The 16,078-nt window shown below is 32.8% G+C and overlaps 1 protein-coding gene across 1 annotated transcript; it reads left to right on the top strand.

Annotated features, from left to right (window-relative positions):
- Positions 1-6,445: 6,445 nt before the first annotated feature.
- On the top strand, positions 6,446-12,068 carry LOC122603983 (kinesin-like protein KIN-14R). The gene is made up of 18 exons (XM_043776856.1): positions 6,446-6,766; positions 7,080-7,378; positions 7,475-7,646; positions 7,733-7,803; positions 7,885-8,068; positions 8,171-8,280; positions 8,357-8,456; positions 8,541-8,627; positions 8,707-8,883; positions 8,963-9,236; positions 9,329-9,490; positions 9,925-10,178; positions 10,312-10,475; positions 10,567-10,818; positions 10,900-10,965; positions 11,054-11,128; positions 11,231-11,299; positions 11,395-12,068. Exons 1-18 carry the CDS (start codon positions 6,535-6,537, stop codon positions 11,866-11,868), a joined length of 3,222 nt encoding a protein of 1,073 aa, XP_043632791.1. The 5' UTR covers positions 6,446-6,534; the 3' UTR covers positions 11,869-12,068.
- Positions 12,069-16,078: the final 4,010 nt, after the last annotated feature.

Here is a 16,078-nt window from a genome sequence, read left to right as displayed (position 1 = left end):
GAAATAGACGTGGAAAACAAAGCAAATATATGCTTCATTTACAATTTACCCTCATTAAAGAAGGATTATATTCCATACACAATATATAAGAGCCTTCATGTTCTAGAAATCATGGTCAGAATAAAGATCTTTAATTTAACATGAACTCCTTACATGATCAAAGCAACTCAAACAATGAAAAAGATGAACAAGAGATATATTTGAATGTGTTTGAATTCTATGATTGCTAATCAAATCAAACTTGTGAAGGAAGATTAGTGATGTGAAATACTCAGAGTTAGACTGAGTCAACTCACTAAACACAAGCACAACGGAATTAAAACTATTTTTGTAAGATTTTTAGGATTTTGTAACAAAACACACTCAAGCCGACTATAAGAACAAATAGCACAACAATAAAACAGTGAAATTAAACTGAAACAAGAACAAATTAATAAGGATAGATAAGAATCTAATACTTGACTCGTAAAAGACTGAACCACCAGAATCAAATACAAGAAACACTCCAAAACCACCATTATATTTGATAAAGGTTGAGCCACCACAAATACAGATAAAAGTAATGAAGATTTTAAGATCTCACCACAATAATCTATAAAGGCAAAGCCACCAAGATTACTGACAAAGGGACCACTTCAAACCACCAAGATCAAAGATCCATAAAGGTAAAAAAGATTTTTAAAATGAATAGAATTCAGGTCTATCAAACTTTCATAAACACACTATGATTTTTACAATAAAAGGCAGCCTCTATTTATAGAGGAAATACAAGAGACAAGGAATATTCTACCCTAGACAACTAGTACAAGGTTGTTATAAATCAACCAATAGGAATAGAGAACACAAACTGCAGCTGTAGGGTAGTGGAAGGTTCTCTCTCTGGTCCCCACTTGTATTCTTCTTCTCCCACGATCATGTGTCACCAAAACATAACAAAAACACAAAACTGAATCCTTATCCTTATTCAGAATCATCTAGAACAGCCACACACACGTGCTAATCACATGACTTGACCTGGTTATTGAAAGCATCAAAATAGACTAGTGTTTGAAAATCCCAGGCTGGTTCAGTTCCAAGCTGACTCTGCCCAAGCTGACCCAGACTGGTCGTCCCAAGTTGACTCTTCTTCCAAGCTGACCCTGATTGGACGAATTTGCGAGCTGATCTTCAAACTTCCCCCACATTTCAGTCTTCCATTTTAAATAAGGTGAATCCTATGGGGAATATAGGATCACCAATCATCTTCCCAAAGTGTGCCATCGAGGGAAACATCATCATGGCCTGAGCTGAGTCCAAGTTGACTCTGTCTAAACTGAGTTCAAGGCAACTCAGGGGCATTTTTGTATCAATAAGAAAGTCAAAAGATTAAGGTTCCAAAGCGCACAATTAGGCAATGTTTTAAACACAAGCATTTTTATCGTACCGGTGTGGTTACTTTTTCCCGGTATTCTGCTGATACGGCTAATTTAATTAAAAAATAATATATTTATACTCCCTTATTAAAAAAATATGAACCCCCCCCTTTTAAATTTAAGAAACTGACGAGCATGGTACCCGCGCAATGCGACGGCGGTGGTGTGGAAGGCGGTCTAGTGGTGTCGGTGATGATACTATTGGTGGTGGTGGTGGTGGTGGTGGTGGCGGTGTTAAGTGGTGTAGGTTGATGTAATCGTGATAGTGGAAATTTTTAGAAGATAAGGGATTAAAGTTTTAATTATTAAAATACAGGTTTAAAGTGTAAATTATAATTTATTAAGGGCAAAACATAAAACGTCAAGGATAATTCTGGTAATTTAAAGGTAGAATTACCTAAAATAAAAAGAGGCTATTTTCTTTATAAAGGAGTAAAGATATGTTTAATTTACTTTCGATTTTAATACATCCTTATTTCCATTTTATAGACTGTGACTAAAATGTCCTTTAAAAAAATTCAACCTCTATCTCTCTCTCATGTATAAACACATAACAAAAATCTCTAATTCACAATTCGTCCCCCCCCCCCCCTTGCACATCTCACCGCAAATATTCATCACATCGTCGACCGCAATGAAATTTCTTTTACGTAAATAACCATACCGCCACCGCCTCACCGCCGCTGTATTACGCGAGCACCAATCTAACATATATATATATATATATATATATATGTTCTTCGCAAACTAGTGTTTTATAACACTAGTCAAATTACAATCACAATCCACCATGAAATAATATTAAATAAGTATTTTATAATAAAATACAAGTTTTAAAGTTCACAAATAATAAAGAATAACATTAAAGTATTATAAAAATAATTTTTAAAATGTATATATATATATATGAAACTAAAAATTCCGATAATACGGTAACGATGATACCAGATTACCAGCTGATATTTTTTGAAAATAATGGACAAAGTACCAAAACAGTTGTACCGAAATACTTTCCGTTACCAGTATTATTGTTAATATCAAGCAGTATATATCTATATTTAAAACATTGCAATTAGATATTGATATGTCCATGCTTAAAGCCTAGATGTGGGCAAAAGATCGGAACCGGTCAACGCGCCGAAAAACCGCTTCTTGGTCAACGTTTGACCTTTTTTCGATTTTTTTTTGTCCAAGAACCGATTTGGAATCGATTTTTGATCCTAAAGTGGAACCGGTTCCAAACCAATCGATTCTTGAGGAACCGAAATTGGTTCTTAAGGAACTGTTTTTTTTCAATCCTAAATCCGGATAACCTGAACCGGTTTTTTTGCCCATGTCTATCAGAGCCACGTTGGGAACCAGATGGGCCAAGGCCCACACTAAAATGTTTATAAATAGTTATACATTGTTTATAAACATATAGATCTATATAAATATTAAAACAGTAAGAATTCTAGCATTTTAAAGCATTTTTCAGATTAAAGCTATTTTTAAAAATTGTCACATAGGTCTTTATCCTATGTGGCATCTTTATATTTTTTTACAATATATAAATCCACAAAGTTATACTATCTAAATATATTTCTTTAAATAAAAATAAAATCTATATATACACAAATTTTTAAAAAAGCAAAAGTGAAAGATCAAATCCTATATTATGAAAGAAACCGTATGAACTGAAAATCTATGTACAAAATTAGATAATATTTAGTTTTCAAAATATTTATATCTTATTCTTTTATCCACTATAACCTAAAACCAATAGAATATATCATATTGTGATTTAGTTTTTTTTTTTTAATATCATTTTCTTGGTAGTGATTTACGTTTTTGAAGCATTAGTTTGTTCTTTGTAATCTACTGTAATTTTAATTTGGTTTCTAACTATATTTAAAGTTTTTCGGTTTTTATGAATTTTAATATTTGATGAAGCAAGTTTTATGAAACTATTTCATTTGAATGAGTGTGATGAAATTCTAATAAATCATCTATCACTTTGCAAAAAATAACATGTCGTTATGATTTTACATTACATTTATATTTTAACTTAATTTTATGTTAATTAGTATTGCATGAAGTACAGTATAATATAAGATTAAGAAAAAAGTCATACAAATATATTTTAGGTTTTTATAGTTTCGTTAGACTCAATATATAATAAAAAAGACACCATGAAATATGAATCACAAACATTTTTCCACCAATATTTTGTTTAGCCTTTTCGTAATCTTCTACTTTGATTGTATAATTACGTATTGAAAGCAAAAACATTAGATAATCGCGCATCGTGCAGGGTAAAATACCTAGTAAATAGACATAAGTCCATCTAAATCAATTTTGGCCCACCCTTGCAAGATCTGTAAATAAATATGGACATTGCACATTAACACAACATTTCTTTTCTTAAAAAAAAGCACATCGAATTTTCTTATTTTCTTAAAAAATATTTTGACCCAACTAAATAGATAACACCTCAAACACCGGTATTAAATCCTCAATGAAATAAGACTTTGTTCCACGACAAACATATTTATAACCACTAGCCTTGTACCCGCGCGATGCGGCGAGACATAGGAAAAAGACATTGGTTAAGTAGCGGTACCGTGTTATTACATGAATGTATGATTCAACTCAAGTGTTTTTTAGTCCGACTGAAAGTGCAAACCGTCGTTGTTGTTTTAGAGTGAGCGTTTTTTATGTTGATTGATTATTAAATTCAGTAACGCATGTGTGTTTTTTGGGTATACTATGTGAGTAACTTCAGGGAAGAAAAGGGACACGCGTAAGGTTTTTTTAAGGGTATTTTTGAAATTTCAGGGATACAGTGTTTGATGGTATTATAGATTAAAAGGGTAAATTAGAAATTTTAAAGGTAGAGTGTTAAATTTTTTTGGGATTGTTTGTTTATATAAATAGTATAGATATTCAATTTGATTTGTTAGTTTACAATTTTTTGATTATCTTTACTATCTAATAAAGCAAAAGCCTATTTTTATTTTTAGAAAGTTCTGTCTTTGAAATACCGAAAGTGCCTTTAGACATTTTATGTTTTTAATGAATTAATTTACACTTCAACCCTTATTTTCTAAAATATTTCCACTATCACCTTTACATCAACCTACAATCTTACACCATTTGACACCGCCACCACCACCAATAATACCATCACCAACAACACAAAACCGCCGTCCCCGTTAACACTGCCGCATTGCACGGGTACCATGCTCGTGTATAATGTAAATAAACATCTAATCGTGACAGACATAGATTTGAAAGTCGCTCTTACACTTTATCTGTTGAAGTTGAGGCTAAACATTGTTTATTGGTTACTTTTATTATATATCTTTGTTTGCGCCTATTAAATCTACTACTTTAATACTTCATTTCAACAAACACTCATTAACTTGTGATGCAAATTTGAGAATTATCAAAGTTAATTTTATTAACCTTGTGAGTTTTGAACACTTATTTGGTTATTTTTGAATAATGGAATTTTATTACAATGAGAAATATTTAGAGCGTGGTTTGAATGATACATTAAGGAAAACATCAAGTGCAATTCATTTCTATACATGTTGAAACCGTAAATGCCGATATGATTTAAAATTCATCCAAAACAATGGTGGAACCAACATAAGGGTTTTTTTTCCTCATTGGAGGAGGTTATATTATATAAATCTTAGAAAATCTTCGGCTGAACTATAGAAAAGTCGTTGCATTTTTGCATATAGGGGGAGGCTTAGCACCCCCTAGCCCACTTTGTGTCCGCCTCAAATCCAAAACTTGAACCGACACGTGAGTACATTTATTTTCGGTTCTTGATTCATAAATATATTATAAAATAATTGGCCCACCCAAAAGTGAATTACTGGCTACACCACTGTCCATGCCAATTAACGAAGTCCTAGCTGAAATATCTCTTTTCTTATTTCGTTTGAAAGGGAAAGTTGAATATTAACTAATAGATGGACTCGAAGGGCGAGACAAAGAGAAGTCAATCTAGAATTTCCACTCCTTTTCACACCAAATTCCGTAACAACCTCCTTAAATCATCAAACAATTCACTTTTAAGACGTAAACATGTAGATACTCGATAAACAACCAAATCTGATCTCATAAGCTAGCCTTTTTTAACTGAAGAGGGTGTTATACTACTACATAATATTAAGGGATAAGTGCGCCGGAATGCAATCAACTAATCACCAAAGTTATTGTATACACGAACTTTAGGTCGACTTTATTGTATTCAAAAAACTTGAAATTATGTTTATTGTGAACATAAAATAGATGTGAGATCGGTTACTTCACATAAAACTTGTTTATTTTCATATATTTTTTTTTATTGTGTACATAAACTAATCCCAAAAAGTTATTGTGTGCATGCCGCGTAAGCAGTCAACGCCCAACGGATCAACGTAAAAGTGGTGACCGACTAACTTCTTACCTGGTAACTTGTGTTTACTATGAGACTCTTGAACAAGTTTCCTAAATACAATAAGGCCGACCTAGAATTCGTGCACACAATAACTTTTCAGGATTAGTTGACTGCATTCCGGCGCACTTAGCTCTAATATTAATATTCAAATATGATTTTAGTCATTACTAAAAAAAATTGTTAACTAGTAATTTAGACCCCTAAAATTGATCTTGTTTAAGACATTGAAAAAGTTTAAATAAACATTCCTCAAGAGACCTTAATTAAAAGATTCAAAATAAAAATAAGTAACGATTGCATAATAATATTACGAAGTAATATTTATGATCCAAGACTATACTGTAAAGTGTAAATAACAAAATTCAAAAGCTAAATAAGTAACAATTGGATACCCGTTTCGAAATGTAGACATATTACGAGTATTTTTTTTTTTTTTTTAAACAACAAATATATACCATGAGCAACTTTTTTATACAAAAGTAAAACTTTTATTTTAATCTCTCCCAAAAGTTACACATTGAGAAGCAACGGTCATCCCAACATTTCATTTCAAAATTCTCATTCTCATTCCCACCTTCACCCATTTTCAAAATCCAAATCCACCATCTTGTCTTTCATTCCAAAATCCTCACACATATTTTCACAAAAAAATAAAATTAAATAATAATAAAAGCCCTAATAATTTCAATGGATCCCGAAACAACAAATTGTGACCCATTACAAGAAACCCATCTTCAAGATTTTACTATTTCTGAAAAAACCCTAATGGCCAATGATACCTTTTGCACGGATCATGTTCTTCATTCAGACGAGAAAGCGAGCCAGGTTTCTTTCGTCGGAGAGGACGAACTCGATTCGATGGTCTGCGATTCAAGTTCAAGATTAATCCCAAATGGGTTTTTGAAATCCAACTGTAAAGGTTTGAACTTTCACTTGTTTTTGATTTGGGTATTTCTTTAAATCTTGATACATATATATATATATATATATATATATATATATATAAATTGAAATTAATTGATCAGTATAGGATGAATGTGTTGGTTTTGTGTGTTAGATGAAGTAGTTATGTTTGAAATTTGACTTATTTTGACTTTAGGAATTAGGGTTTTAAATGTAGATATTTAAGTTTTTGTCAGTTTTTGTGATTTAACAGATGAGAATATAACTATTTAAGTGATTTAATTAGGGTTAAATTTTTGTTGATTTTTGTGGTAAAATATTTGTGTCAGATGAAGTAGTTATGTTTGTGAATGTGGGAGCCGAGACAATAGTGGAATCTGAATCGGATATGAACCTCGTGGCGGATAAGTATTATCAAGGGGGTGATGTGTTTCAAACGAATGAGTACATAAGTGACGGTGGTGACGTTTCATTCATTTACCATACTGCTAGACTAGGGGAATTTCAGTATCGGTTTGATAATCTGCCAGAGGGAGATTACTATGTCGACCTTCATTTTGTTGAGATAATTAACACATTTGGTCCTAAAGGGATGAGAGTGTTCAATGTCTACTTGCAGGACGAAAAGGCAAGTCCAGTTTCCGTTTATTGAAAAAAAAATCAAGTTCTTTCGAAAAGCAATGAGGAAATATGAAATTTGAAGTTTGTCTTGTTTTTCTGACAGGTTCTTTCAGATTTTGATATCTTTTCTGTTGTTGGAGCAAATAAACCGTTACAGTTAGTTGACTCGAGAGTCACTGTCAAGATGGGTGAGGAGATTGTAATTAGGTTTGAAGGGATTAATGGTAGTCCTTTGGTCAGTGGAATCTGCATAAGAAGAGCTCCTAAACTTCTTGGTAGTTTGATATACCCTGTCGATTTTTAATTGTAATATGAATTGCGACAAGTGACTTGAAATTAAACTTCTTTGATTTATTCGCAGATGATGATTTGAAACATGATTTTATAAAATGTCAAAACTGTGCTGCTGATATAGAAGTCCCTTCAGCTCAGGTATGGTTTTTTTTTTTTTTTTGATGAATTTATGCTACTAAATGATGCATAAATGGTATTGAGTTATATTAAATATTGCAGAAGAAAGTGATGCGAAAGAAATCAGTAGAGAAGTATGAGAAGAGGATACAAGAGTTGACTGATCAATGTCAACGAAAGGCTGACGAATGCTATCAAGCTTGGATGTCATTGACTGCAGCAAACAAGCAGCTGGAGAAGGTCCGCTCGGAACTTGACAACAAGTTGTTCCAGACATCATCTCTTGGTAAGTTTGTGAAGGCATACATTATACTCGTTTTTAGTCAATGTGAACGTGTATATTGTATTGATTATTGAATTTGTATGCTTTATCGACTTATTTTTTTAGACCTAAAGATGGAGAAACAATCTGAACAACTGAGGGACATATCAAGTAGATATGAACATGACAAGAAGGTCTGGGTTGCTGCTGTGAATGAACTATCACACAGGATAACGGTAAAATTTTCAGCCAAGCATTATAAAAGTTATAAAAGGTTATGTGTTTTACTTATGTAAATGATCCGTTTATTAGGTCTTAAAACAAGACCACTCCCGGCTCGCTCGTCAAGCACACCAGTGCGCCGACACAGTTCCTGATCTAAATAATATGGTTTCTGCTGTTCAGGCATTGGGTAAATCTCAAAAAATTTCTTTATCTGCTCACTTTTCCTTAAATAAATATATATGTACTTTACCTGATATTTCTTTTCTTATAGTGGCTCAGTGTGAGGATCTTAAAATGAAGTACAATGAAGAACAAGCAAAAAGAAGAAAGCTTCATAATCAAATTGAAGATGCAAAAGGTCTGCTAATTGTTTCTATTTATAATAATTACAAATACTCTTTAGCTACATCTTTAATTTGACAAGTATTAATTATCAGGGAGTATAAGGGTGTTTTGTCGATGCCGTCCATTAAGCAAAACAGAATCTTCAACTGGTTGTTCAACAATTGTAGACTTTGATACAGCAGAAAACGGGGAACTCGGGGTTCTGAATAGCGGTTCCACTAAAAAGACCTTCAGATTTGACAGAGTTTTCACACCAAATGACAATCAAGGTTGATTAATTTTTAAGCGAATAAGTTTCAACTTTTAATTGGATAACTATATATTAATGCTATACTGTTTGTTCCTTAGTTGATGTTTTCGCACAAGCTTTACCGTTGGTAACTTCAGTTTTGGATGGCTACAACGTATGCATCTTTGCATATGGGCAAACGGGAACTGGAAAGACATTCACAATGGAAGGAACAGCGGAAAATCGTGGGGTTAATTACCGAACACTCGAAGAGTTGTTTAAGATTGCAAAAGAGAGAATCGACACTTTTTCTTACAACATATCAGTTAGCGTGCTTGAAGTCTACAATGAACAAATAAGGGACCTACTCGCGTCATCATCAACTTCCAAGAAGTAAATATTCATCCATATGGGATTACAGATTTCTTGTACTTAAGAAATATTGTTTTTTGCTTTCCTATGTTAAATTTATATTGAAAATGTAGGTTGGAGGTAAAACAAGCATCTGAAGGGCTTCATAATATTCCGGGGCTTGTTGAAGCAAAAGTTGAAAACGTAATGGAAGTGTGGAAAGTACTGCAAGCTGGAAGTAGTGCTCGCGCTGTTGGATCAAATAATGTGAACGAACATAGCAGCCGCTCTCATTGGTAAAGAACTAATGCATTTACCTTTTTTTGGCAGCTTTGATTTGTACTGATCCATTGGTCTGTTTGGTTATGTTTTAACTAATGGGTAACTGGGTAGGGATAGGTAAAAAGAAAATGGGTCAAACAGGCTGAAAATGCCTTAAGTTCGCCATTAAACATATAACACCTATAAACATCATTTAAAAATTTAGATTGTTGCTCGAATACTTAAGACTAATTTATCATATATGAAAGACTTATTATTATTAAAAATTATCTTTTTAGATCAAAAAGTGTTTCGAGTCAACCCAACCAGTCCCATAGTTACCCTTTTTGAACCAAACCCACTTCACCACCTCATATTTCACCTCTGCATGCACTACATAGTTGAATTTGTCTAGTGATAATTTATCTCGCCTCATATTGATCTTTTCCCCTCTTTTTGCTTTTTGTAGTATGCTTTGTATTATGGTAAGAGCAAAGAACTTGATAACTGGTGAGTGCACTAAGAGCAAGCTATGGCTTGTGGACCTAGCTGGCAGTGAGAGGCTTGCAAAGACAGATGCTCAGGGTGAACGGCTCAAGGAGGCTCAAAATATCAATCGATCTCTATCTGCTCTTGGAGATGTGATATCTGCTTTAGCAAACAAGAGCAGTCACATTCCATATAGGAATTCAAAGCTCACACATCTACTTCAAGACTCGTTAGGTAAGTTTAGATTTTCTTTTATTATAATCCACTCGTTTACAAAACACAAAGGCATAAACATCCTCAAAGGATTACTTGAATCCTGACATTGCAATATGTTTGTACAGATGTTAAGTTGTTTTGGTTTTTGCAGGGGGTGACTCAAAAACTTTAATGTTTGTGCAAATTAGTCCCTCAGATCATGACCTAAGCGAGACTTTAAGTTCATTAAACTTTGCAACGAGAGTTAGAGGAGTTGAGTTGGGTCCTGCTAGAAAGCAAATTGATACAAGTGAGCTTCAGAAAATGAAATTGATGGTATGTATATACGACTAGTTATTATGATTTTCTTAATAAATGCTTTCAAAAAAGTACTGTTAATTATGATTTTTTGGTACCCCTCATGAAGCTTGATAAAGCAAAGCAAGAATCACGTTTGAAAGACGAGTCATTGAGGAAGTTAGAAGAGAGTTTACAGAATGTAGAAGGGAAGATTAAAGGAAAAGATCAAGTACATAAAAACCACATGGAAAAGATTAAGGAGCTTGAAGGCCAGATTGAGTTCAAAACAGGATTACATACTCAGTTAGAAAGACAAATTTCACATCTTTCTGAAAAGATAAGGGCAAAAGAGGAATCCAACAGCGGGCTCCAACACAAGGTAACAATATCATCAATTTTATTCGTCAAAGTTCACCTAGTTTAGACGTTTAGTGAAAACATATATGTATATGATATAAAGGTCAAGGAGCTCGAGAAGAAGCTTACAGAGCGAGAACATACAGGGGCTCTAACACACCAACAGAAGGTACTTGTATAAAATTTTCAACATATTTCTAGTGAAGATTGAAAATTTTCCATTACATAAACTTGGAATACTGTAATTCTGTAAACAGGTCAGGGAACTCGAAGACAAGCTGAAAGCGCAAATCAAAGAGTCAAAGTCCTATACCATGACCCTTCAAGAAAAGGTCATAAACATTTTACAATCTATAAAGATCGTATGTTTATCCTCATTAAGAATATGCAGAATGGAAATAACGATTATTTATCCTTAACTTTTGCTGTTTCAGATTGAAGAACTTGAAAGGAAACTGAAAGAACAGGAACAATATTCTGATTCAACCTCACTCCATCTAAAGGTCATGCCTTTTTTTAATATATATTCTCTCGCTTGATTCTAGCATTCTTTTATGCAATCCTTTTTGTTAATAAACATAAGTCTGTCGAAATGCAGATTAAGGAGCTTGAGGACAAGCTTAAAGAACAAGAAAGACGAATGTCTATTGTTACAATTGCAGATTCATCTAGTTCCATGAAATCAACACCTTATGAAGAAGGTAAAAATGTGGCTGGTGGTTCAAGAGACAATAAGCTCACGGGCGACATGGAACAATATATTTTAAGGAGTTCAAATATAATGAACCGTCAAACGGCTGCTAGCTACAACCGCTCAAAGAGAACTGACTCTCTTGGTAGCATTGGCGCTGAAGTTGGAAGAAAGAGGCTGTCAAGAAACAGCGAAGTAGAGAATGTTGAGAACAATGAGAACAAGTCAAGGAAGTCTGACCCGCCTAGACCACGCCAGAGGGTACCGGCGAGAAATATCAAACCAGCACCAGCAGCTCAGAGACCGGTGCCTCTTAGCAGACCAAGTAATCCAAGTCAGGGAGTCAAAGACCGAGAGACAAAGAAAAGGGGGTGGGCTTGATTGTGAAAAGGTCATTTGGTACTTAGCTGTGCTGTTTTTCTTGGATAGATTGTGAACATATAGTATGCAAGCCAATTTGCATTGATTCTTATTTCCTCCTACATTAATTGATTCATATTGATATGTTGTTTGTCATCCGACGACTTTGCATCAACATTTCATCTTTACATCAATTTTATGTTTTTAGTGTTTTTTAGTTACATAATGGGTAATCGATCCATCATAATCATTTATCATTACAATAATATTACTTGCATCAGTTATTAACATCAAAATATTTGATTTGACATAATTATTAGCAGAATAAAATTAAATCCAGTATGCACTTTGCTGGTCCCAAAGAGATTCACATAACTATTTAGACTTCTACCCAAAATAGGTTTGAAATATCAACCAAAAACATGTGCAGATGCTATATCAGATGACTGAAATGACACCCTTTGCTATTTGCCTATAGTATATGGTTTCAAGATCGGAGGCTGGGTCAATTGGTAAGGTATAAACGATCAAACGAAACATGAAGGAACTTTGGTCCTACATTATCCGTGTTTCATTTGATCACGAGGAATGTCCCATGTTTTAACTTCTAAATTGTTTCTGTTGTATGACTTGTATCTAAGTACAGTGAAACCTCTATAAATTAATAGTGTTGGGGCCGGGATATTTTATTTAATTGAGCGAGTTATTAATTTATCAAGTGTTCTTTCCACTAATCACTTAAGTTGGGTCTGGACAAATTATTAACTTTATCGAGGTATTAATTTATAGAGGTTTGACTGTATACGCATGTTGGGTAGATGGGTCACTTGTTTGAAGCATGTCCCGGACATAATGCCATGTAAATGGATTATCATCTTTTAGTATTATGCCATTGGGTGGGTTCAAAACAAGTAAAAATGAAACTTCATGAATGGGCATTTCTCATACGTTAACAGTTGTCAACCTAGACATTGGGGCCTTGGTTAAAAGGTTAAAGACAGTAAAGTATTATACATAAGACCATTAACAGTTAAAAGTTATTTCATATTTCTATAAAACAGTGAGTATTTTTTATGCATTTTATCACATTTTTCCACATATTAAAAATAACGTTCGGGAATTCCATTAATCTATATGTCAGAATAGAACATAGGCGCATTTAAGTCCATTCCATATGCAGATCACCCAAAATTAATAGGTTCCTTTGGGGGAACACCTCTTCATTCACTGCCAATTTGTGAGATCCCTCTGGTGCTACTTGCAAACATGGTGCCGCACCCCAAACTCCAAGCCTAACAATCTTAAGGAACTTATGGAATATCAGAAAACTGCAAGCTCGTCCCTGAAAAATCAGAAACTAATCCAACTGGCTACACTCTCTTTTTGTTGGACGATTTGGAAGTCTTGGAATGAAGTTATCTTCTCCAACAAGCAGCCATCACTTCGTTTTGCTTTCAAGTTTCAAAGAACTCAAAGGAACAAGCTTCTTATGGCTCTCCAGCAGATCACATACCCACAACTCCGGATGGGAAAACTGGAAGAAATTTATAATTTAATCTCATGTACTCGGAACAATTAGCGTTTTCTATTTTTTCACTAGTCTCTTTTTCACATATTTGTATGATCAACCTAGCTCCTTGCTAGAAGTTCATATCAATAAAATCCTTTTTGAATGTTAAAAAAAAATAGGTTCCTTTGGCATGCCATAATAAAAAGGGGAATGAAATATATTATTACGATGGAATGAAAAAAATTTGTTTGTTGAGGAATGTGATTCCATCTAAAGTCTGTAACTACCATGTTCATTCAAAGGGGGTTTTTTTTTTATTTTTTTATTATTGTTAACTTTTCATTCAATTATAAAATGGAATGAAATTACACTATAAATAATGTTGCATTTATCCACACTTTTAGTTAGTATGTACAAATTAAAAATTTTGTCACGCTTTTATGTGTGTAAAAATATATATAACTAAAGGCGTGTAAAAAAATTTTCACACTAAAAAGTGTGTAAATTTAAAAGTTCACACTTTTAAGTATAAACAGTCATAATTATTTTATAACATTCTATTTGTTCACGTTAACTAAATAAATAAAAAGTTATAACTATAAATATAACTTCACCAATTGATCACTTTCACTACCTTTTATTTTAGGGAAGTGATATTTATATAACAAATATTAGCTATCTACAACAAAAGTATACAATTTATTACGCAGTGTACAACTGTATTATGCAGGATTTGTTGTAGAAGGCTAAAACAAGTTTTAGCAATATCACTTCCCTTTATTTTATCATATGTATATTGGATATATTTTGGTTCTTTTTTATTTATTCCGTTTCATTCCATTATTACAACCAAACATTACAACAAATAGTTATGACTGAATGAGTTACGATGCTAATCTCATTACTAAGTTAATTCAATTTTGTCATTATAATCAAACATATGATTAGTTTGCATGCAATTATGCAAAATCATGATCTTCTTGAGGTTTTTAAAAATGACAAATTAACACCACATGATCCACGCATATACAAGATATGAATCATATGATCTGCCGTGTAAACCTTGGCCATCCATATAGTTTATTCAGCCAGCCACCCCATCACGTTAATCATGTACGAATACCACTACTATCTTCACCGTGCCTCTCTCTAAAGAGTTCCAGCAAAATTACGAAACCATCCCTTTAGAAAGAGATATGGACCTTTATGAGTATTTTCAAAGATTATGTTATACAAAAGATTTAGGATGCTTTTACTAACAGAAAATTCGAAATACGAGTACTTTCTAGAAAATGTTTCAAGGGAACTATGTAACCCGGAAAAAATGTACAAAAGTGACGAATGTCCAAAAATAATTTTCATTGAAAACGAAAAACTCATTCCAACTTTTAATTACGTACACCACTAGAAAAAAAAAAAAAAACAAATGTGACAAAAAGTTTTACGGAGGACAAAATATGTTCTCAAAAATTTTTAATTTTGATCTTTTTTAAGAGTCTAAAGTCAAACAAGAAAAATGGTTGAAGATAGTTTGAATAAAGCCTTTGGCGAGAAACATACTCGCTAAAGGTTCTTATATATATATTACATATCTTTTCCACGCTGTTCTCAAGATTTGTTTAAGTTTTAAAAATCTTATGCAAGTATCAAAATGAAACTCCGAAATAGAAAATCTAGTGACCTTAACTCAATGAGCTTAATTTTCAATGATCCTACATAAATTTAGACAATATAACGGGAATACGCAATTTTTTCAAAAAATATATCAATTTATCCAAGTTTTTTTGGATTTTCACATAATAATCAACAAAACCGCAATAAAAGGAAAAATCGCAACAAGATTCTCAAAATCTCAATGAAATGCTAAGAAGCGCAGTGAGATAATATAAAATCAAAATGAGATTGAAGTTTTTTATGCGATTCAGAAGCTCTTTATGAGACTTTGAAGTTCTATTTACGATTTGGAAGTTTTTTATGCAATTCTGAACTTCTTTATGAGATTTTGAAGTTCTTTATGCATACTTGAACTTCTTTATGCGGTTGTTAAATTCTTTATGCGATTATGATGTTATTTACGCGAATTTCATAAAAGAGAAAGATGAATTAGGATGCTTCCTGTATATATGGTTTTGGAAAAAGAACTTCAAAATCTTGTAAAAAGTTTCATAATCACATAAAGAATTTCATAATCACATAAAAAACTTTCAAACTCTTATTGCGATTTTAACAATCTTTTTGTGATTTTCAGGTTCCTATTGCGGTCTTTAAAATATCGTTGTATTTTTTTTCCCTTTTATTGCGATTTTTTTCCCGACTATATATATAGGCATTTGGCATGCAATTAGCATCTCCACCCCTAATTAATTAAACCTTTTACCTATGGGACTTGCTTATCACATAATTATCGATATATTAATAAACATCAAAGTCACAAGTACGTAGCTCTCCATCTTTCTTTTAGTCCCTTTTGTGCGATGTTTTCAAATCCAAGTCAACTCATCCGGGTTAATTGGCATATGAATAAATCCCTCTGATATTTCACCTATGTAATTGGCATATGAATAAATTAAATTTTATAACTACATAATCAGTGTGCAATGCAGGGGTTTAACATAGTTAATTAATAGACAAGTTTACATAATGTGTCAATGAATGATAATAGCTAGTGCATGTAAACTGTAGTACTAATTAAACGTATATCTGTCAATATATACTGATCAA

The sequence above is a fragment of the Erigeron canadensis genome, chromosome 6 (assembly GCF_010389155.1).
Source record: "Erigeron canadensis isolate Cc75 chromosome 6, C_canadensis_v1, whole genome shotgun sequence".
Lineage (NCBI taxonomy): Eukaryota > Viridiplantae > Streptophyta > Magnoliopsida > Asterales > Asteraceae > Erigeron > Erigeron canadensis.
This window is presented reverse-complemented; position numbering and strand designations above follow the sequence as displayed.

Excerpts from the sequence above, each read along its gene's own strand:
- LOC122603983 (XM_043776856.1), top strand. The coding sequence starts at position 6,535 with ATGGATCCCGAAACAACAAATTGTGACCCATTACAAGAAACCCATCTT. Across the intron at positions 9,491-9,924 it reads CATAGCAGCCGCTCTCATTG|TATGCTTTGTATTATGGTAA; the intron begins GTAAAGAACTAA and ends TGCTTTTTGTAG. Across the intron at positions 11,300-11,394 it reads CAACCTCACTCCATCTAAAG|ATTAAGGAGCTTGAGGACAA; the intron begins GTCATGCCTTTT and ends GTCGAAATGCAG.